Raw genomic sequence first — 22,875 nt, 5'->3', positions numbered from 1 at the left:
GCGGGTGAGAAATCGGTCCCGTGCAATGGGACGGCGCTGCGGGGGCGAGCGGCTGGTGTGGTGCGCTCAGACCAACAGCCAAACGTCCCGAGGGTGCCCGGCGTTATCGCGAAGTGCCGGCCCGATGCTCGTCCCCCCATACCCATCCCACGGCCACGGGTTCACCGCGACCTCTGCTCCTGCCCCGACCCTCCCACCCTGCTGCTGCTGGTCCTCCATCCTGCACGTGCAGCGGGAAGGAGGAGGTTTGGGCATACCACAGCAGCATCTTTTCTTCTTCCCTCCTGCCAGTCGCCCTCCCTCCCTCCCTTCTGCAGTTCTCAGATTCACTGTTTAAAAATTCTTTTTATTTTACTCCTGCAAAACGGGCCTGTTCTTAAACGCAAGCTAAAATAACGCTGGTAATTCCCTAGGCACTGGAGCTAGCGGCGCCTGATTTCTTGGGTTTTGACTTAAACTCTTCATGCCTTTGAGCTGTAGAGGAGAGAGCTCTTGCGTGTGGATTCTCTAGGGTCTGATAAAGGTTCAGCTCGTGCAGTTGGGTTTTCTTTACTGGGGATGCTTAAAGGGCTCAAAGTTCTCCCCTTCCAGGAGGTTCGTTTTTACAAACACGGTCCTCTCTGAGACTTCTCAAGCTCTGTAAAATTTGGTTAAAACGACCTAACAAGTCCAAGATTTCCTAGGGAAGGGTTGAGCGAAAGGCACATGCCCGCGGAGGTGGGACTGGCTCTGCACCCGCTCCCGTCTCTGCACTGCAAACCCTCACCCAGCTCCCTGTGGTCAAAGCAAAACCATCCCGACCCAAGACCACTTAGCCCAAACGTCCCGAGACACCGATCTCAGGACACAAAATCATCTTTACTCCTTGGAAGATCGGGTCGGACACGCTGGCGTCCCTCCCCATGTGGGTTTTTTGCATTTAAAATCAGAGGAACGACACAAAAATAATCAGGTAACCCACAGAAACACAGGCAGCGTGGGTCTCCTCGCCGCGCAACGTTGGCTTGGTGACTCTGCCCCATTAGCTGGGCAGCGGGACTGCGACGTCGTTAGCCGGTTTAAGCACAGCCAAGGGTAGGAGCACTCTGCAAACCCACCGCTGCGGTTGCGTTGACGCTCCCTGTTCTCCCCTGCCCTTCCCCAGCACTTAATCACCCTCGCAGATGTTTCAGCTCACCTTCCTCCCAGCCCTCATCTCTCCTGCTTGTGCAGGCAGCTGCAAACATGCTTCAGACAACGTGAGCACGCTGGGATCCCAAAACTGGATAAATTTACTAGGCAGAACTACGACGGGGTTTCTTTAAACCTCGTCCAAAAACCGCTCTTGCCATTAAATCCCCATGAGAAAAACAAGACTGGCCACGTGCTCCTTCCTCTCCCGCAGCTCCCCAGGAGCAGAAGAAACGCAAAATGCAAACAACTCAAAAGCAGCAAGGAAAACTGGAGAGCATCCTGGGCTGCCCTGGGAAAGGGACTGGGATCATTTCAAGCCGCCAGCTTTAGCTTGTGCTTGGGGTCAGCCTGGATGCGCAGCTAAACCGCCGCGCTGGTGACGGCCCAGACCAAATGGGTCCAGCAAAACCCTTTGCTCTTGTCTATTCTGCTTCTGATCCTGCCATGAACACTGAAATTGCTTGTTTTTGCATTCCAAAATATTTCATTTAATTCCACTGGGGAACACTCCAGTTCTGCGCTCGTTCCTTCTGACCTCACATCCCGGCTGTCCCAAAGCTCCCAGTTATCTCCAAACCCCTTTCTTTTTCAGAAAAAAGAACTTGCACAAGACTGCAATAATATAGACTTAGCAAAATGAAACAAAAGGCTGATGCTGTTGTTAAAACTGATCTAAAAATATCTGCTCTTGCCATAACCCCAACGCTTTCTGGGATCACCCGAAATCCAGCATCACCGTGGAAGTGAGCAAACACGGTGTTTGCAACACATCCCCACCCAGGCTTTCTGACCGCAGCCCCCTGGCTCTGCACCCTCCGCAGGCTTCAAGCTTTTTTTTTTTGCCAGTTGACGGCTTTCTGGTGAAATTCCAGCACTGATGTAATTAGCAAAGGGCAACAGGCAGGGACAAAGCCGGCCACCCAGTGCCGGGGATACGCCGTACAGCTGGGAAGCTCCGGGTTCGGAGCCGGAGGGACACGGTGGGAATCGGTGGGGTAAGCGCCAACCGCACACTCAAGCAAACTTACTGCTGCTTTCCCTTCCCAGCCGACGCCTGGGGTTTTATTGCCGAAGCTTTTCCAACCCTCCTCCCTCCCGAAATGCGGCTCTGAACCCGGCAGGATCCATCCCTCCCTATTGGGAGACACCGGTCCCACTTGAGACGCCCTTGTCGGCCCCTCCGGCTGCTGCGTCCATCCCTCCCCAAAAACCAGCGTACCTCCTCTGCTGCCGATAGCCTGACAGCTCCAGGAGGGATTTCCGAGGGAAAGACCGAAAGAGTTTCTGCACCTGCTGTTTCCATGACAGCAGCCGCTTCTTCTGGATCTCTGTAAACGCCTGCCCCCCCAACCAAAAAAAAAAAGAGAGAAAAATAGGAAACATATAAATATTTTTCTGGACAAAGCGAGCAAGGATGTGCATGTGGGTGTGCGTGTGAAGAAAAGCAGGCGGTGGCGTGAGCTGAGCCCCATCGGCCAAGTCCAAAGGGAAACCCTGGTCTCTCTCAAGGATTTACTCGTCTTGGGTGGAGCGAACGCTCCGGCAGCGTCCCCTGCGCCCCGGAGCGACGGCCCCAAGGCTGCCAAAGCCCCCGGGCAGAGCAGGGCTCTAGAAAATGCTGCCGGAGTGGGAAAAAGCTGGGATTTGGAAAGCGGAGCTGCTCCGTGGCGTCGTGCATCCCACCCTCCTTCTCGGGGCTGGGCAGAGCTCGGCTCTGTTGCGGGCACCGACAGCCTCCGCGGGAGGTCACCCGGGGTGAAGCCCCATCACCCACCCGAGCTCCTGGTGAAGGTCACCCACGCAAGGGACGGACCTCCTCCCGAAACGCCCCAGACCTCCAGGCAGGCGGTGTGGGTTACGGGGACACCCACGTGCCCGCCACGGCTAACTTTAGACACCCAACGTCTCCGCGCCGGCGGCGGAGAGGAGCGGAGGTCTCCGGAGGACAATTTGGAGGCTAATTAGCGTCTGACTTGATTGCTCCGAACCGCCCTCGGGAGGAGATGCTCTCTCCCGGCGCTGATTACGCCGGAGCCGACGCAGACGGTGATCCTGGGACACAGGCTGGCACCGGTGGGGTGATGCTGCGTCACCACGTCCATCCCGGGCGCTCCTGGAAAACGAGCTCCTCCGCAGCGATGCGTCTTCCTGGCTTCGCGGAGCCCCGGGCCTCTGCTCCCACCACCTTTGTTCCTTTCTTTGGCATCCCTCTTCCCACAGCGATGCCCTGCTCGGCCGTCCAGAAAGTCCAGGCACCTTTCCAGGCTCCCGATGCTCTCCACGAGGGGAGCAAGCGGGAGCACAACGTGCTCTCCCCTCCAGCTATTTTCCACCGCCCGCGTCTGTGTAAAGCACCAGGAAGACCATACCCACGGCTCCGAACCTGTTTTGCAGCAAACCCGAACAGCGGGTGCCACCGTCCCGTGTCGCACGGGGCCAAACGTCGGCTGAGACAGCAAGCGCTGCCAGCAAAATGCACCGAAACCCCCACCGCCATCGACAGAGGCGTCCGGGAGCACAGTTCAGAAAATAGGGTGAAGCGCTCGCATTTTGCCCGGTATCCAACTATTTCACCCCGATTCAAGATGCCCCGTGCTCGGCCCTGCAGAGGTGCACGGATCAAACCTTTGCGCAAACGCGGCTCGGGCACCGGCTTCAGCTGCAGAGCAAGGGGCTGCAAATCGCCTCTCTCCTCTGCCACGCAGCGTGCAGCACATTTTGGGGTTTGCAGCCACTAGCCCTCTCCAGAGGAGATTCTTCCGTGCTTTAACGGCGTTATTTTTTTCGAAACAAAGAACCGAGAAAGCCTGCAGCTCCTACGAGAGGGCGCACAAACCTCCCCCTGACCCCTGCCATATGGGCAGGCGATGAGGAGCAGCTTGTTCTGCCAGGTGCAGCCAGCATGGGTACGAAATGCTGCAGGACACCGGAGCCATCGGCCGTCCCTCCCCGCCACCGGGCGGGAGCGTGCCGGAGCCCTGCGGCACGGCCTCGGCCATCCCAAGCCATCACGCGGCAAAGGCGGATCTGCCGGGAGCAGAAACACATGCCCCCGTTGCAAAATCCCAAGACCACGTGCCGCGAAACAGGAGGCGGCGACGCCAAGGGATCGCCGGGTCTGTCTGATAGAAACCGCCTGGGATTTTTTTCTTTCATCCAGCTGCTGATCGGACTGTCAAGAGCCAGATGAATTTCCCAGCTCCAGGTCTTGGCAATTAAGCGAGCGTGGGGTGGGGAGGCAACGTTTCCATGCACCACGTTGGAGCTACCGCCCGCTCCAGCCCTGTTCTGTCAGAATTACTATTAATACCCCCCAAAAATATTTGTGTTAGAAACCAAAAGGTTTACATAAACAGACACTTTGGAAACAGTTTCTAAGTGATGAGAACAACAGTTTTAGATGATCCGTCACGACTCACCTCGTGGATTAGACATTTGTCTATGAGCTGTAAATAGGAACTTATATTCTCTTCATCGGGTCGGGAAACTAAAAGTTGTGTGCATACTGGAAAAAAAAAGAGAAGAGAAATGGGCATGGGGACACCGAGCTGGGGTCCAGGGGGGTCCAACGAACGCCTTGGACATCCCACAGGCAGGTCTTCTCATCAGCGAGAAAAAACTCCCTTCCCCAATTCCTGCCGTGCCATCCTATATTTAGGACCAGATTTTGTTCTCCGTTATGATGGTGTAAATCCAGAGTAACACCACTGGCGTCACCAAAATTAGACCTGAGCAAATGAGGGGCACAGGATTATTCCCTATTCCTAGGCAAGAGCCGGCGCTGGGAGAGCTCCTGCTCCTACAGCCAAAATCTGCTCCCGCTGCGAACGGATTCCCACCTTTCCCGATGGATTTTAACCTCTTTGGGAATTAACGCCATAAAAGCAAGTGGAAATGAGTTCACAGAGAAGCGAGTCTCTCCCGTCGCAGCCCCCGGGCAGGGATGCCTTGCGGTCCAGAAGGACACTTCGTCCTGCAAGGCTTGTGCCATACATACAGCTTCGTGCGTGACGGAGGCATTTGTCACGGGCTGAATTCATCAGCGGGTTTAAAATGGGGCCAGAAACCCACGTTTGTGCATGCAGTCCATTAGCTGGTGAGACATTTTGCAGCAAGTTTTTATATAGAAAACCCCTCATCTATTTTTTTGCAAAAAAGGTCTGAAATAGGGACAGGGCTGATATTTCTTTGTGGCATCCCAAGGAGTTTCTTTCTGTTTCTGGTCTCCTGTGTGAGCCTGCGGACCAGACTCCCCTCCCCTCTTCCCCAGGGAGATCTCCCTCCACCGACACCTCAGATCCCATCGAGGGGAGTTGGGACACGTCCAAGCTCATAAAAATTTGCTCAAAAAGAGCCCTGTATATGGCACAGGGTGTCGGTCCTTACCTCACATCGCTCCTGCGCACCTCCCGGTGTGTTAATCCTGATGCAAAGCTGCGCGCCCCGCACCAGCCATGGAAAGGCACCCAAGTATTTTGGACGTCCTCTATTTAAATCGGGACTTAAGAGGCTTGGACCCAGCTGATTTGCACTCAGGACAGCTCACGCTGAGCCCACGCACCAGTGCTACCCCCACACAAGCAGAGAAAGCCTAAGGGATGCTGCTGAAAACACCTCCGGACCGGTGGGATGCCCCCAGGGCTCTGAATGGGAAGGGAGAGGATGCTACCTGCTCCTGATCTGGGGCAGGGAGAGGATGCTATCCACTTCTGACCTGGGCCAGGCAGCCCGTCCCGTCGCTGCCCCTTCCAAAAATCACTGCCCACCTCCCCACCCACGCTCTTACCTCTTACCACGGCACGACGGGACCTCAAAAAATCATCCCCCCCCTAGGACCGCGGCTTGCAGGGGCTCGGGAAAAAAGGCTGCTGCCAGCACCGTCACCGCACGCAGCCTGCCCCGAAGCAGCTCTCCCTAGCGAGGACGCCAAAAATAAGTGAGAGCCGCTCACCTTTCCCCATCACTCTGGTGAACTGCCCGGGCAGGTCGCCTTCAGGTAAAGGGGCCCCCCCCGACTCGCCCTCGCATCCCGCCAACTGGTGCTGCTGCATCCCCCCCGCGGCAGAGTCCTTGCAGTCGGAGCCTTGGCTGTCTGAGCCGATCAGGGAGGAGGGGTGATGCGAATCCGCGTCCCGGCTGTGCTCCTCCGTGCTCGAGTTTTGGGAAGAGTAGGCTTTGATGGGGGTGAGGATCATTTGGTGTAGTTCCTGCAGCGGGACACGCAAGTTGCCACCTTCCAGGATGTCCTGAGGATTCAAGTGGAGAGAAGAGGGTTTGTCTCTGCAGGGATGACGGGACATCAGCTACGAACCAGATCCCTACCGTTACCCCCCCCCAGCAAAGCTGACGGCCTCGCTCCTGCCCCAGGACCTTGCCGCAGTCCATAGTCAACGGCCGCGTTTCATTCACCCGGTCTTTTGCTCAGACCAGGAGAGTGTGGAGCTGCTGCAAGGATGGTGTCTGATTATCCACGGATGTGTTCAGACCTGAATCCCCAGAGATAAACGTGCCCTGTCAACCACTGGGACCCAAACCCAGTGACAATCCAGCTTCAGCCTTTCCAAATTTCCACCAGGAAGATGGCAACTCTGTGAGAGCGACTGAGCCTGTGAGATTTCAACGCTGGACCAGCAAGTATCTTGCTCCTTCCCCAGACAATCCCACGATCACGACATTTCAGCTCTATTTAATTAGAACTGTATTTTTAAATGTGGGCTTGTCTCCAGTTTCCAGCACTGCCTTCAAGCCTGGCTCTCCATTAATCCCGAAGAGCTTGCCGTAGCATCCTTACGCCCTGGGACCACCACAGGGTCCAGGACCACGCTGGGATGCAGGAGCCCACACTGGGATGGGCTGGGGGAGCGGATGCAGAGGGGAAAGGGTGGGTTTCAAGGGGAGCGGGGTGGGTTGTGGTCAGACACGGAAGGGGAGAACACGAGGCTGCAGGTGAACTTATATCCCCATAGCAAAAACATTCCGCTTGGAGATCCTGGGGGAGGTCCACGCAGGAGGGAGAGAATTTGGGTACGCTCCCAGCCTTGCTCTCGGTTACAGTGTGGATCAAGAAACCCCTTTCTATGGTCAGATCCTCATCCCACTGATGGGAAATAATTGCATTTTGTTTTTTAATGTAGCCTGGACCAGAAGAGCTCATTGCAGGCTCCTGCACGGTCTGGCTCGTGGGACGCTGCTTGGAAAGAGGCAGCTTTTGGAGCGAGTCCTGGCTGTGCCTAGGGAAGAGACACAAAGCGGGCACGCAGGCTGCGCGTGAGCCAGCTGAAATGGTTGTTCACCCAAATTCCTGCTGCTCCCCCCCAGCTCGCTCTTGGACGTCTCAGCCCCACTTCTCTTGAAGACCTGGTGTCAGTCTGCTGGGGACTATTTTTTGGGGAAAAAAATCCTGCTCTGCTAACTGGGGGAGAAGGGTGGAGCAGCTCTTTCCAAGAAAGCAGCAATCTTTAGCAGTGAGACACTGCCCAAAAAAATTAAGTCCCACACATGCTCTTGTTTAGCAAAAAGAAATTGGATGGGAAGCCTGGAAAACCAGAGATGTCTCCTCCCAAGTAAGGCAGCTCACAGGCAGCTCTGAGCCCCAGCGAAGTGGGACACGGTCACAGCCCCACAGCTCAAACCCACCCCAGGAGGGCTCAAAAGCAGTCCCTGCCACTTATTGCCTGTATTTTACAGCGTGCGTGGCTGGTTGTGTCAGCTGAACTGGGCTTAAGCTCTCGCACCATGCCAGTCAATCAATACCATATTTCAAAACCCAGGCGGAAAAGCGGGGGAAGAGGCTGTGTAATCATCTGGAAAACACATCGCCAAAGCAAGCTCAATCCAGCCGGCTGTCTCTTGGATTTAATAGTTATTATCGATATACGGAGGTAAATATGGCTTTATTAGCTCCTGCCATACTCTGAGTACCAGCCCATATTATAAATAAATAGTGAAGCAGTGAGCTAACGAAAACACCAATAAACAGCAACACACCACACGAGTATTTAAAAGCCCCTAGTGGGAGGCTCTGCAAGTTGCTGTTTGAAGATGGTGCAATTAAATATAATATAATATTGCGATAATAAATAGTGAGAGGTTGGGTGAGCTGCTCCCAGCAAGTCTGTGGTGCTGCTGCTTCTCCGACAGCCATTTCTGCAGAGATTAAGCTTTTATTGAAGTGACAAAGAAGTTTCTGTTTGTTCTCCTTGGAAATTCAAGATGTTGTTCAGGCACTGACGTGGGTGTCTGCCTTTTTATCTGGGGACAGGTTACCCATCTGATGCTCCAGAGAAGCGCAGTGGCCCTCGACCTGACGGACACCGGGAAATCCCATCTCTTTTTGGGGACGGAGAGGTAGGGGCAGGGCTCGGGGGTCCACGCGCTGACCCCGCGCACAGAAGGGTCTCATGAGAGGGACAGTGGCATCAAGAAGGCAGAGATAAGCGAGTGGGCGAGGGATAACCAGGGGTTAAAGGCTCTGCCCAGCTGGTTCTCCAGCGGCAGAGAGGACCACGACGGCTGTTGCACCACGGTTCAGCAGATGGGTGACCACCTTCCACCAGTGTCGCTGGGATGGTGCCCTCCATCACTCAAAGCTCAGGTGTTTCTGAGCACCCTGGAGCTGGCCAGGGCTTGTACCAGTCCTGCAGGGCATATCCATCCCAGCTGCCCGAGTGCCGGAGACGGATCAGGACTCACTCTGCAAAATATAGCCCCAAATAAAACCTTGCAGCTGGTGCAGAAGTGTTTGAGACATCATTCAGATGCAGCCAAGCCAACAACAGATTTCTCTGCAAAGGATCCCAACAACATGTGTAACTGAAGGGTGCTTCACCCCAAAATTAATTCCTCGCTTCTTGAAAAACAAGAAATACAAAAGTGGTTGTGATTACTTACTCTTTCTAAAGATTTGAGCAGGTTTTGTCTTTCTTTTAGCTTTTGGATACTGATGACTATTTTGTGTCTTGCGCCTTTGGTAACGTTCTGCAAAAACAGCACGAAACCTGACATTAACATTTCCACAGGACAGCCAGGTCAACCCAAATCCTTCCTCCCCTAAACAAAAAGGGCTGCTATAAATTAATCAAATTTCTGAGTGCATGCAGGGATTAGCGGGGGACATCATAGAAAATCACTTAGAGGCTTGCTGAATATAGAGATTTCTAGCTAGTCTGTCCCTCCCCGGTACATCTCACACAGTGAAAGCAAAGGTGCTGACCGGCCCTCTTCATCCCGAGGATAACGCTGAGGTAAATCTCAAAGCGGGAACCTTTTCAAAGGTTAACAAGGCACTTGGCCACCAAAGCCCCACTGACCTTAAAGGAGTTGGGTACGGCAGACTGCGTCCCTGAAACTCCAGAACTTAATCCCAACTGGAAAAAAACCCAAGCGCAGCTCCCAGTGATGGGACTTTCATGCTGGGACTCCAGCAAGAAATCTGGGACAAGGCCTTTTTCAGGTACAATGTGGGTTTTTTTTCACTCCCCGAGACCCAGTTTTCCTTTCTCTGTTTGCTTCCCAACCACCTGCGGGCAAAACGCCTTCCACGTGAAGACACGAAAAGGCCTTGGAGGCATCTCATCGACCGACTGCCCAAGCGTCGGGACCGCGGCTGGTTTGCTTTACGACTGATGTGGGACGTACTTGTGCCTCGAGCTGGCATTCGGTGAGGGCCATCATCTCCTCGTACGTCATCTGCGAGAAGAGAGCGGCGTACTTGTGCAGCCGGAGGCTCTTCAGCCAGGCTGGGACATCTGCAGCACAAAGGTAAGGAGGTAAGAGCTCCCGTTGAGTTCACGACACCGCTTAACCGCGCGCAACAGCATCAACAGCAACACGAGGAGTTGATTAGGTGCCGTCCACCACCCCACCGGTGCTTCAGACACCTTACTGAACTTCACGGACCTTTCGGAGGACATAGTGCTATGGATATGGATGGTGGGAGGAACCAGCCCCTGGATGAGGACACATCCTCAGAGGTTTGGTTTCTGTGGCTGAGACGCTGGGGATTAGCCCACGGGGAGCTGGTGTCGTACCACTGCACGCCAAGCTCCTCGCTGCCCTTTTCCCAGGAACGTGGGAACCGCCGAAGCTAATGGTGTGGTTGAGCTTAGGACGAGCAAATGGCTGTTCTGCAGATGGCAGACACTGATTTATGGTGTGAGGGAAGATGGTATGTGCTGAAAATTTGAATGATGCTTAAAGAGAAATAAAGAGATCTTTTTTTTGAGCATGGAAAAATGATGTGCCATCAAAGATGGTCCCACAACCTCTTTCAGAAGCGTGACTTGGGACCTCAAAATGCACTAACTGAAATGACTTCTTCCTTCCCAGTCGTCATCTGCAGCGTAGCACCTCTGTGCCTGGCTGGATGGGTACCCAAAAATACTTTTATTCTCCTGACACCAATGTGGTTTCACAGGGAGGGACCCAGGAGGGGAATCCTTCCTCTGCAACATGCAACTCGGGGGTTCGCAGGTTTGGGGGGGCCTGTGGTGACACCCCACAAGGCGGGGGGGGGGCCCTGCAGATATCCATGCTGCAGCACAACACCATGCCCGTGATGACGCTTTTGCTTTGCATCCTAAAGGCTTCAAATGCTGTGCCAAATCGGGACCTGCTTTATTTAGCACCTACAACCCGACAATAGCTCTGCCTTAGCCTACCGAGCTCACGCGCTCCGCTCCCAGCAATACCCTCGTCCATTAGTCCTTGTCCCCTTCCCCACCACCCGGGAACCCCGTCTCAACCCACGCGGGGTGCAGTAACAACGAAAACCCAGTGTTTCAGCCCCAAACCCCACACCTTGAATGGAGAGAGCAGGTGGGGGCTCACGAAATGTCTCTTTTGGGGCTAAATACAAATTAACGGCAACACCTCCCCTCTCTTTGATCATTCCCGATCTCATCATCGGTGTACGGGGTACGTGTGGAGTGGGTGGTGGACCCCACGTCCCAGAGCAGGCAGGGGCTGACGGCGCAGGAGAGCCCGAGGGGAAGGAGCGATGGCTGGCGGTGAGGCTACCCCGATGGTTCCTCTGCCCAACCTCCCTCCGCCGAGGGAGGAGGAGGAGGAATGGGGGCTCGCACCGTTTTCGGGAGGGATTTCTACCCGCTGTGTGCTTCTGCTGCCGGGCTGGGGCTTGCTGGCGCTCTGCTCACCATCCCCAAGGCCAGCGTGAGGACAACCTCCACGGCCACATCCAATAACCTTCGCTGACGTAGCCAACCTCAAAGGTTTTCTAGGCCGATCCGACCGCAAAGTGTGAGGCCAGACTTGCTTTGGAACGTGATGAGATGATGCGAGGAGGACAGTCCCACTGCTGGGGACATCCCCTGGTGCATCCAGAAAGCCCCATGTTGCTGAGTGGCAGATGCAAGTCAAGGATCGTCACAGAGCTCTTCCCAAACTAACACCTCGTCGCTGGAGGGGACAGGGCAAGCTGGACCTCTGGTTTGGTCCCCTAAGGCAATTCTTACATCTGCCACAAGTCTCCTGCTGCCCACTGCCCGGGCTGACCCCAAACCCCGCTCGCATCCAAGCAGAGGATGCAAACGGCCCCAAAATGCTGCGTTTTGCTCACACTCCCCGTCCTCTGACACACATCAGGATTCGTGTTTCAATGAAATTCCTCAAATGCTGCACAGAAGGAGATCAACCCCACACCAAACATGGGGGCAAAGCAGTTACTGAGCATGGACCAGCTGAACTCTGCCGTTTTCCAGAAGTCCCAACATACAACAGTCCTAAAAACCGCTACCAGAGGCCTCTCAAACCAATCTTCTGTTTAAAAAAATTAAAAGCTGTTAGCAGAAAGCCCTCTGTTTCCAGCACGGGACTGGCAGGCTCAAATCTCAACTTCATTTTAACACACCACCATGCCATTTTAGTGACGACAGAATAAAAGTCTACCTGATTACCTGATCCCGCGTCCCCTGGGGACACGTCTTTGGCACACGTCTGTGCCGATGGCGAAGCCCATGGAGATATTTTCAGAAGAGAGCTGCGACTTCATTAGACATTAAACCCTGCAGAAAACCCATCTCCAACCTTTGCAGAGGGTCAGAGTGCAGAAGCAGCTCTTCCTTCCCTTTGCCTCAAGCCTCCCTGGACCACCTCCTAATTTTGGGGAGCTACGATGGTCCCAGAGCCCCTTTGCCAGCGGGATGGCAATCCTGGGAGCGGGCTGGGGAGAAGGAACCACCCCAGCACACAGAGGAACGGTGGTGGGGCTTTCCCCCTTCCCTCGGGGAAGAGGCAACCGGGAGGTGCAAGGTCATCTAAGGCGATTTCGTAGTCCTTGGAAAGTCAAATTTCCTAACGCTCCCCACGGAGCAGTGAGCTGCCTGCCCGCGGAGCTACGCTTTAATCACCGATTACCGGGAGCTAATTGCGAAGTCATGGCACGGCTGTCAGAAACGCCATGCCTGACGTGAGCAGCAAAGCGAGGACTTCCACGCTGCTCACTGACATTGTCACCTACAGGCTTTAAACGCCGGAGTTGGGCTGGCACGTGTATATCTGGGTACCGGCATGGAAATTTAGAAGGAAAACAATTCACTCTGCCATATATATATATATATATATATATATATATAAAAAGGCCAATATATACACAGGACATCTTCAGAAGTGCCCTTATGGCACACCATGCTAAGCCATGGACGTACTCGCAGCAGAAACCCTCAGCTCTACCCAAACCCGGTGCACCCCGAGCTGTGCCCCGAGAAGAGATGGACGGACAGATGGACGGGCTCTGCAGGGAACAAAGTGTCCGTGTTTCCCCCTGGAGAACCCAGGGGTCAGGAAAAAGGCAAAGGGCACTTTCCCTTTAGCATGAAGATAGATGGAAAAGAGAGAAATAGGGGACATTGGGGGAGATGAACTGCTAAGCCACGTTGGATGGGGGTCTGTTGTGGTTCTGTTTTGCCCTCTATCCTCCTGGATGCCCCGGAGGGTGTTAAAGAAGGAGCAAGCTGACCAGAGGCACGGGCGACATCGAGCCACAAGAGCCTGCAGGCGCTCGGGGAGACGTGGCTGCAATTCAGAGAAGGGACTTGGCAAACGGAGCAACCGGTCTGGATGAAATAAGATGCAACCCAATAAAAATGCACAAAGTTGTGCGTTTCTGTAGGAACAAGAAACGGCACGAAGCGAGGGCAGGGAACGGGCAGTACATTTTTTTTTTGCAGGAAAGCTGTGGGGATACAATGGGTCACAGGCAGCCCTCAGCGGTGTGTTATTTGAGGACGATGAGCTATACAGCCACAGGAACGCTGGCTGTACGGCAAGCAAGTCTCTGCTCTGCTCCCGAGTCCGGTTTCGGGCAACACACCTTCAATAAAATATGGACTTTCTGGAAAAAAGCCGGCGGGGAGAAGCGACAACAACCCCAAGTTTAGAAAACACCATCTGGGAAGAAACTGGATTGCTTCAGTCTGAAGAAAATACAGCGGAGGGGGGGGAAGGACACGACAGTCGTAGAGACCGGAGGCTGCAGACATCTGTTTCGCACGTCCCCGGACAGCGGGACAAAAGCAAACTGGCTGACTCAGCAATGGAGGGAATCAGGTTTAGATGTTTGCAAACCTGCTTCCAGAGAAGGAGGACGCCCGGGAAGGGACGGCCCGAGGAAGGGCAGCCACCTCCCCCCGGGGGGGCTGCACGCAGCTCCGACGGGCCGTCGTAATATGTGGAGTTTATTTAATTGATTATCGACAGCCTGGGCAACAGCGCCTTTGGGTTTTGCGGATTCGGCCGTACGGATCGATTGCGTTGCACGGGGAAGTTTCTACCCACGCGGGTCCCGGAGCTGCGGCTGTGGATGACGGGGAGCCGAGCTCCCCACGGTCTCCCTGCCAGCTCCACGGCAGAAACCCGGAGAAACATTTAAGTGTTAAACAGACCCCTCTGCACCGCTTGCTCCCAACGAGGGTCTCCCTGGCCTGACAGACTGCAGGATGCGGCCCCAGGCATGGAAAGCCTTGGGGACCCTTCACGCTGATCGCAGCTTAGTCTTCGACGTGCTCGTGGTGACCCTTCCGAGCCTGCCCGCCCGCCCGCCGGCTTGTTTCACGCACATCTAAGTCATACAGTGCCAAGTCAAACGCGGTTCCACATTACAGAGATTTATACGTATCTAGATTTGTCTGTAATCAGAATAAAATCAGACCTTGTGACTATTTCAAAAATACGATTATTCCCTTATTCTGATACATCTTTGGTCTTTACCCAGTTCAGTTGCTTTGCATTACTGAAAACTGCAGTTGTTTAAATCAGTCTCTGATAGCTGCGGGTTCATTTTCAGTCATCTTGTCTGTTCACAGGAATATACAGCCTGTGTGTTTGCCCAGTTTTTACCTATTTATTCCGCTACAGCCTGAAGTTTGCGCTCCATCTTTGACTGCAGCAATAGGGTTTCGTTTCTGCCTTGTTTACCAACAGGATCACATACATTTATTGCTTAGAGTCTCTGTGAAATGCAGGCGTAATGGGAAAAACAACTGAAATACACAGGATAAATTCGCTGCAAACAAGTATCCTAAGCCGAAACTTCCCCAAACACTTGGTGGGTACCAAACACCGCAACGGTAAATCAGACGTGGCTTGCTAAACTTACGCTAAGCTACTTTTCACCGTAATAAAAAAGAGAGAGAAAAGAGCACAACTTGCAGCCAAAAGCCCCAGGCTATGGAAAAAATCCAGCTTTTTGGAAAGCTGGCAGCTTGCAGGATTTTGGGGCAAAACCAGCCCACCGGCACCCAACTGTAAGATGTCAGATCAGGACCAGCCGCTGCTTCAAAGAAAACCTAACTTATCCCCCTAAACCTAAATTCCTAAGCCGGGAAGAAACGCCGTAAGGCCCCGTTTGGTTACGAGGACTCTCGCCCAAAACCGCCGACCGAGCCCCGCGCTGCCGGGAAAAAGGCTTTTCCCCTCCTGCCTCTGGGTGCTGGGGATGGGGAGGGGGAGGCATCTGGTTTTTCACTCACCTTTCATCCCACTCCCTTCCTCCTGGAATGTGTTACGAGCGGAAGGCTGATCTTCTAAATGTTCACTCCCACCACTTCCCGAAGAGGCTACACTGCTTTGTGGAGACAGGGGGGCATGATCGGAAGGGATGCACTGGGGTCCTCTAGCTCGTAAGTCCTCATGAGACATCCATCCATGTCCTAGAGGTTGGTTTGGCACATTCATGGGTGGGGTAAGGGACACAGAGCGTTTCAAAGGGCTGTGGTGTGTCTGGCCTGAGAGAACTGAAAAAAAAAAAATAAAATCAAAGAGGTTATTCCCCCCTCGCGGCCCGGGATGCAGCAGAGTCCCCCGAAAAAAAAATTAAATGAAATTATAAAATGCGTGGTGGTCGGCCACAGTGCCTTGCTGATGGCTTTGCAGTGCCCGCGGCTAGCTGGACCCTACCCTGAGCTCTTCGCTTTGCCTCCCGGGAAGCAAAGGGGATGGGAGTACCTGCAAGGAGATGGGGGTTACATGAGCTATGTCGGGTTGCTTAAGGAAAGGCGTTGCGTGGATTGCACCTCTAGGAAAAAAAAAAAAAAATCAAAAAAAAATCGAGCAGCTCTGGAGGTTTTCCCCGCGCAGAGTCACGTACCGACAGCAAACCTGAGCGCGCGACCGCGCCGGGTGCTTGGCTGCTGCCTCTCGCCATGAAACTTGCCCCGCTAGAATCATCCGGACCCGTATCTTTCTGGGAAAGGCATAAAAATCCCCAGGATGGGAATGTCCTCACACAGACCCAGGGGCAGCTTCTCTGTCTCTCCCTTTGGGTTAGGACTTGGCTTGTGCCCCGAAGCACGAGCGTTTACACATCTGCCTAACGTCATCGCGGAGGTACTTGTCACCCATAGAAATGTCTAAGCCCCGTTGAGTCCTACTAAGATCTTGCATTTAGTTGAGCTATCAACAGCAACGAGAGCATCCCAGCTCAGCTGCCCATCGGGGGCGCTTCCAAGCACGTGCCTTTTAACCCTCCACAAAAGCAAACACCCAAAGCAACGGTGAAAATACACCTATGACAAAGAGGTGAGGCTGAATCCCCCCAAAAATGATCTTTGGAAAGGTTTGGATTTGTTTTTCCTTCCCAGTTGTAGATGGGTTTGTATTTCCTGGCTGAAATGTTGATACCACCAAGTTCAATTTGTTTTTAACAAATAACTTTTAACACCGCTAGGAAAAGAGCGATGCACCAACTCCTGTGATTTGGAGTTATTTCTCCAGAAAGGCTTTACAGGGGGTAGGTATTTACTTGCCTTTCAGTCAAGTACAGAAATATGCCTTATGTAGGCTAAAGTATTAAAAAACCCCAAATCATAGATTTTCTGACACTTTTTGGTAGAAGTGTTGTAACTTGAATAGATTTTTAAATAAAATTTTTACTGAATAGTCTCCATTTTTCACTGCTCTTCTTCCATACCATCTCATTCATTTTTAGTTATCTCCTTAAAGATTTAGGTATCTTTTTCTCGGGTCTGTTAGTTAGTAGGGGTAATACAAGGTATTTAGAGGAAAAGATGGATATGGACGAACTATCTTTGTTTCCTGTAATGAAAAATATATGAAAAGATTGGTCTGTTGGCTTAACAAAATTCAAATTCCATCACTCACAAAGTCACTGAACTGCTGGTTAAACCCCAAATGCAGCTAATGTATTTTAATCTACGGACTTAGGATGTAAAACACTTGTTTAATGTTTTATTGCAGTTACTCTCAATGAAATTAGTTGAACTTCATGGGGGCTGTTTCCTGATAACTGAGACCAAAAAAATCTCTGGATTCAGCCGTCGCTCAGCCGAGCCGTGTCTCATCACCTGCTGGGATAACCGGGACAAGTTCTGGATCCAGCGCTACGGGAAGGTCCTTTTTGGTTTGCAGCAAACCCAAGCCAACGCTGCTATTTTCAGTGTGCCCTTGGGTACAGGTGTGGGGTTCACATCGTGACGGCTAACAAAACATCTGCACTGGTCTGTTAACAAAGGATTCATTTCTAGAGACAAGAGCAAATTCTGCAGAAAGACACTAATTTCTCAAAATTAGTGGCTGTAAGCTTCATTGCGGGGTAGATGATATGAAAAGCAGTTTTTCTGCTCCAGGGAAACCTGCGGGCAGAGGGGTTAAGATGACCTTTCAGCCCATATGAAACTAAAGCAAAAACTTTTCAATTTTTCTTTCAAAATCAAATTTCTTAACTCTGTACAAAACCCGGGGGAAATTCATCGCTCTCGCTGCTTTTCCTCCTAAAGCACCAAATCTCCCTAACCCCCTTTTTCCACTGGCAGGAATTCATCAAAACCACTCCTCCGGCTCATCATTTGTTATTTCCAAAAATAAATGAGTCTTGGTGGAAAACCCCCAGCCAGTTGTACTGTGCTGTAAAAGTTTAATTCCCAGCTAAAGCCCGGAGGAAAACCCACCATCAAAGCCATCCCTGCTGACCAGAAGTGGAATGAAAATGAGCAAGTAGTGGGGTTATAAAAGGAGGGGAGAGAAAAACACCAGACCTTGTTTGCTTTTATTAAGCACCTGTAAAAAGCAGCTGGTGCCACACGCAGCTGATGGATGAGGCCAAAAACCTGCGGATTTCTGCAACGTCTAAATTGTTCCCATTTCTGAAAGCATTTTCTTCTACCAGCACATAGTACAAACACCGCGCAGGGAAGCAAGGGGATGGCTTATGGTGAAGAATTTGTTCCCCTCCCATTAAATAGCTGTAGAAACATCTTCCAGAAGTCTCCTGCCAGAAAAGGATGTCAATGAGGACCCGGGATTGTTTTCAGAGCAGTCTTATATTTCCTAAAGTTGTGATGCATCCTGATGGGGAAATAGATGGATTTAAGAAGGTCTTGGCCAAGCTATTCCAGCTCTTGGCTTTGTGATTGCACCCCAAAAGCAGCACCATAAGGGGGCTCTGTAGATGTCACATCACCCTCCCAGGAGAAAAGAAATAATATTTAGCATTAAAAAAAAAATAATTACGGGGGGAAATATGGGAAAAAACCTGATGAATCCGTTGAAATGCATCACCAGGGCTCAGCATCACAGCGGCACTGCCCAGAGCCCCTCCTGTGCCCGCTGCCCCCAGCCGCGGTCGCACGGCCGGGGTGACAGAAGCCACCCCGAATTTGTTGTGGGAAAAACTCTGGTTTAGGAAATATTTGCGCCCCTTGAATGAACGAGAGATGGAGGGGAACAGGCAAGGAAGACGGGAGCTAATTGCCCCTTTTTAGGAGGCGAAGGGCTGCTCTGTTAGTCCTCCCTCTTACAGGGTGTAGGCAGCAGCTGGTACCCTGCAGCGTTTAAGCCATCCTCTGCCCACCAAAATCTTGCAAATGAGAGGCTATTTTTGGCTTAAATCCAGCCCAGCTTCCTTCCTGAGCAGCAATACCCTTGCAAACTGCTGCTCTTCCATCTTAATTTTATGTCCCCTAATTAGAAGCCGGTGTCGGCTGGAGGAGAAATAATGAACTCCACAGGATGGCCAGGAACAATTAGAAATCATCCAGTGCAACATATAAAAATTAGTTCCACTTCTTTCCCTGAGATAACGCAACGCTGGAGTCCAACAGACCATGTTTTACTAAACCACAAGCATTTTTACTGAACTGTGAGTCAATTCACACAACTTCACAAGATGGGGTAGGGTTAATTCCTCTGCAAAGGATGCTACAAGCAGAAAAACTCACCAGCTCTTTGAAACCAGCCCAGCTAAACCTGGTACCAGATAGAGATTATTTAAGAGCTCTTAGCACTTGCCTAGCTAGGCTCTGCTTAAGCCCTTCTGGCTGTCACAGACACCGGTGAGCAACACGGTTTCTTGCAAACCCTCTTACCAGTTTCCATCAGCACTCAGGCTCAAAAATGCTGAGAACCCCGGGATGGCACCTGCCTGGCGTGCACACACCTCTCCCTCTTTTAATTTGTAACCCTCAGAAAGGGGATTAATAAATGTGCATATTTATTAATGCTGCCGCTTGTGTTCTTGTCCTCAGTTTCTTGAAATAGAGGATGTAGCTCATGATTTTCAAAGTGTCGGTTTACTGTAGGTCCTTCCCTGCTTTTGACAATCCTGTGTGCTTTTCGGATGGTCCAAGGTGAACCCAGGGCTGCCGACGGCCGAGCTGGGACAAGCCACTCATTCAGTCTCTTGCTAAAATAAATGGTCCACGCGTGCTTTAACTTCAGCCGAAGAAAACCGAGTGTGAGTTTATAACCTTGCACTCAAGCCTCTTTTTTTTTTTTTTTATTACAAAAATATTAAGCTTTAATTTAAAAAGGAAATCTAATATATTCTTCTAGGGTAAGATAAGATTCCAGGAGGTGGCCAGAGGCACGCCTGCCTTTCTGAGCGCCGCGGCGGTGCGAGCCGGATGAACAAAGAGAGGAAACCACCGCTCCGAAATGCAAGCCACGCTGGCACACGGATCCCCTACAACTTGTAAGCGTGACCCACTTCTGGTTTAGAAGTGTTTTCCTGCCAGGCGCAGGCTCTTTTAGGCGATGCAAGAGCCATCCGCTCCCCAGGGACCCACCAGTCACTCTGCAAAGGCACCGCCTGCTCCGGCTCCTTCCACGTGGGTATCCGATGGGATGGGGACCAGAGAAGATGACGGTCTTCCCAGCGATAAGCAGGCTGGAATCGCCTCTTTGCTCGGCCACCGCGGCTCTGAACGGCCGTAGGGCTTGTGCTCAGCCCACGCCAGACGTGTTTCCTTGCAAGAAAGCTCCTCGTGGCCTCCAGATCGGGGTCAGCTGCAACCCAGCAGATGCTGGTAAATATAAGGCCTTTGAGATGAGCTTGGGATGTTTTGCATCCTAGGGAAAAAATGTGATAAATAACCTGGAGCTAACGGCGCTGAGGCGTATGAAGTGTTGCCGAAGCGCTCTCAGGCTTCAAACCAAGCTCGGCTTAATGTTCCCCACGGGGGAAAAAAAAAAAAAAAAGAGGATGGAGAAGGAGTGATGGTGACGATGCAACCATCCCGGTGTGCTGGGCTCCCCATCGCAGGAGGCGGCTGCAGACCACGCTGCCGCAGGGACGGAGCAGCGAGGAGCATCCCTGCGGGACCACCACCTCCCCGGGCAAAACTGGCTTTACCACGGACCAAACGCTGGCTGGGCTGGCAGGCACGACAACGTGCTTATAGAAACTCTGAGGCTGCAAGCGCTTTCCCCGTGAAGCCCTGGGTTTAGTTTTGTTTTGGTTTTTTTTTTTTTTTTCCTCTTCCTTTCTGAAGTGGTGTTGCCTATTTTGGTAGGCAAGGGCTAATTTCAAGAGGGTTTTTGTTCGCTGAAGACCATGTGGAACAGCGTCAGACATTTGTGTTGTGGTTTCTCAGGGTTTCGGGCCAATTTTTCAGCCTGAGAAGGGAAAAGCCACCCATTCCTGTAATTAGAGCTGAGGAATTGGGCTCTGCAGGCAGACCTTCCTCCACACGGCGTGCGACGGCTGACGAGGCGCTCGCCCCTCCCTCTGCCCCAACGCACCCTTCATTAAATCTGGCTTAAAGCGCTGCAAAAGTCCTCGACGAGATGCACGTGGGGCTGATGTGAGCATTCCCACCGACGGCCAGATCCATTGCTGGGTACAGAGGAGCGTTCCCGGTCCCGGCATGCCCTCCACGCTGCACCGTCCCCGCCGTGTCCCTAACACCCAGAGGACCTTCACAACAACCTCACAACCCCTTATCCCAGCGCATCGTCCACACAGCAGATTACAATTCAGAACAACGTCCTCCCCGCGGCTGGGGAAAGGAAAAGGTGCTGCAAGGTGCATGCTGAACTCTTTGGGAGATGGGTTTTTTTTTTTTTAGTCTAAAAATGGCACTTCTTGGCTGCAGAGCTGGTTATGGTGCATCCTCAGGCAGCGTCCGATCGTGTACAATTCCTTTTCTGGTCTGTAGGTAGCTGGAGCAGCAGCTTGACCCCAATTTGCTATAGAAAGCGGGGACGTTTTTTAATCCACCGAGGCCACACGGTCTCTCGCGCAGCCCGGAGGCGAAATACCGAGCAGCTCCCGCAATTCCCCTTGCACAGCAACCGCCAAGTTCAGCTCGGTCCTCTCCTCCGCCTCCCCTTTGCTACCCCGCTCACGAAGCATCGTCCCCTCCAGGAAGGCTCCCCCACGCTGGCAGACCAACGCTCGCGGCTTTTCCAGCGTTTTTGTCCCGAGGACCCTTGGAAACAGCCGCCGGTGGGTCACGCTGCCCGGCTGGCACCCAGCCTCCTTCCTGGGCACCTCATTCACCCGCTCTCCACGCCGCCGCAGGCAGCTCCAGCGTGGCCGAAGCAGAACCTGATGGAACATTTTTCGGCTCAACATCCCCTAACCCTTGGAGCCTTTTCTTTGTGCCTTTATTTTTTTTTTTTTTTTTTTTTTCCTCCCTGGGTTTTGTGGCTGTGACTTTAACTGTGTTCGTACGGTGCCGGATAAACCATGTCCTCGCTTCTGAATCAGGCGCTGATATAAGCCAAGGAGGGGGGTGAAACCAAGGGTCCTAAATTCAAGCAGCCACCGGGTAGTTGTGTATGTTAGAAAGAAAAAAAAAAAAGATACAAGCAGAGTGCTGCCTCAAGCAGAGAAATTAGGAAGAAGCACAGACTGCAGAAAAGCCTCTCAAGCAAACTTTTTTTAAAAAAATGACGTTTTTAGACACAGTTTCCTGTTCAAGAAACTGGACAGAGAAACAATAACCCGTTTGTTGCTGCTTTCTCCGAGCAGCACATGCGAGGCCCCATCCAGGCTCAGCCGGGGAAGGGGACGTCTCTGCTGACCGCAGGGGATTTCGTGAGCCCCTGCACGGCACGAGCACGCGTGGATCCACTGTTTGGCTCCGGCAGGAATTGCTGTTCTTGTTATTTACTCATTTGCGTGGCAGAAGGAGCGGGGCTGCATCTAAAGACGTGTAAACGCAGCTCTCGGTGGCTTCAGCAATCCGACGGGATGCGTTTCGGGAAGGAAGCCCAGCTCGTCTCACCGAGGAGCAGGAGCTGGGGAGCTGCTTTCGAGGTCCTTGCGTGGGGCTTCCCACCAAAGCATCCAGCAAGGTGGGAGCAAGAGAGACCAGGAGTGCATCCCGACCGCGATTTAACTCGCAGACAAAAGGATGCACGAAATGACGGCTGGGGGAGGTGGGAATCGGGGTTGAGGGTGGAGGATTAGAGGCGCGTTGCAAGAAGGCGCTGCCCTAAACGATGCTGCTTTCTGGGTAAACGAAACACCCTGACCTCCAGGCCAATAAATGTGGTTCCTCTCAATACATTTATACACAAACCACAAAAAACCCAGTGTTCGCCCCTGGGGAATCCCAGTCCGTTAAGAACAACGCTGCTGTGCTGAACCGAGCCTCCATAATTATCCCAGAATTCACTGATTTTTTGCTAGGGGCTCCCGGGGGAAATTCCTCCCCTGCTCGCGAATCAAGCCAGATAAATGGCACTGGGATGCAGAAACTCTCCTTCCTACGGTCCTTTTCCACCCAGAAGAGATGTCCAAAAGCATCTGCTCGGCTGAAGCAGCAGCCAGCGCTCCCCACTGCCTCCATCAGCTGCTAATAAGATCCCTGGTCTGAGGAGCATCTGCCTGCTGAGACCGCTGACAGCGTCAGCTTCTACCACACGTTCCACTTCAGATGGAGAAACCCCTCCATCAGTTACAGTCACTTCTGGAGGCCAAGCTGGAAGACGTACATCCTTTAC

At 52.6% G+C, this 22,875-nt stretch overlaps 1 protein-coding gene across 6 annotated transcripts in view; it reads right to left on the bottom strand.

Annotated features, from left to right (window-relative positions):
* The window catches only part of SAMD4A (sterile alpha motif domain containing 4A), a 107,434-nt gene that overhangs the window by 8,384 nt on the left and 76,175 nt on the right, over positions 1-22,875 (bottom strand). For 4 of the 6 annotated variants that reach the window (XR_003926135.2, XM_030033973.1, XM_030033963.2 and 1 more), the window contains exons 4-9: positions 15,159-15,422; positions 9,811-9,920; positions 9,064-9,150; positions 6,125-6,419; positions 4,593-4,678; positions 2,393-2,511 (exon numbers count right to left, since the gene is read on the bottom strand). Coding sequence is in view for 5 of the 6 variants with exons in the window: in XM_030033973.1 (XP_029889833.1) it covers positions 2,393-2,511; positions 4,593-4,678; positions 6,125-6,419; positions 9,064-9,150; positions 9,811-9,920; positions 15,159-15,422 (961 nt within the window). In the remaining variant the exon portion in view is untranslated. The remainder of the gene's footprint in view (positions 1-2,392; positions 2,512-4,592; positions 4,679-6,124; positions 6,420-9,063; positions 9,151-9,810; positions 9,921-15,158; positions 15,423-22,875) is intronic. The other 2 variants (XM_030033987.2, XM_030033998.2) reach the window with 1 other exon arrangement.

Source organism: Aquila chrysaetos, chromosome 2 (assembly GCF_900496995.4).
Source record: "Aquila chrysaetos chrysaetos chromosome 2, bAquChr1.4, whole genome shotgun sequence".
Classification (NCBI taxonomy): Eukaryota; Metazoa; Chordata; class Aves; order Accipitriformes; family Accipitridae; genus Aquila; species Aquila chrysaetos.
The sequence above is the reverse complement of the archived record's forward strand: the minus strand, read 5'-3'. Positions and strand labels throughout refer to the sequence as shown.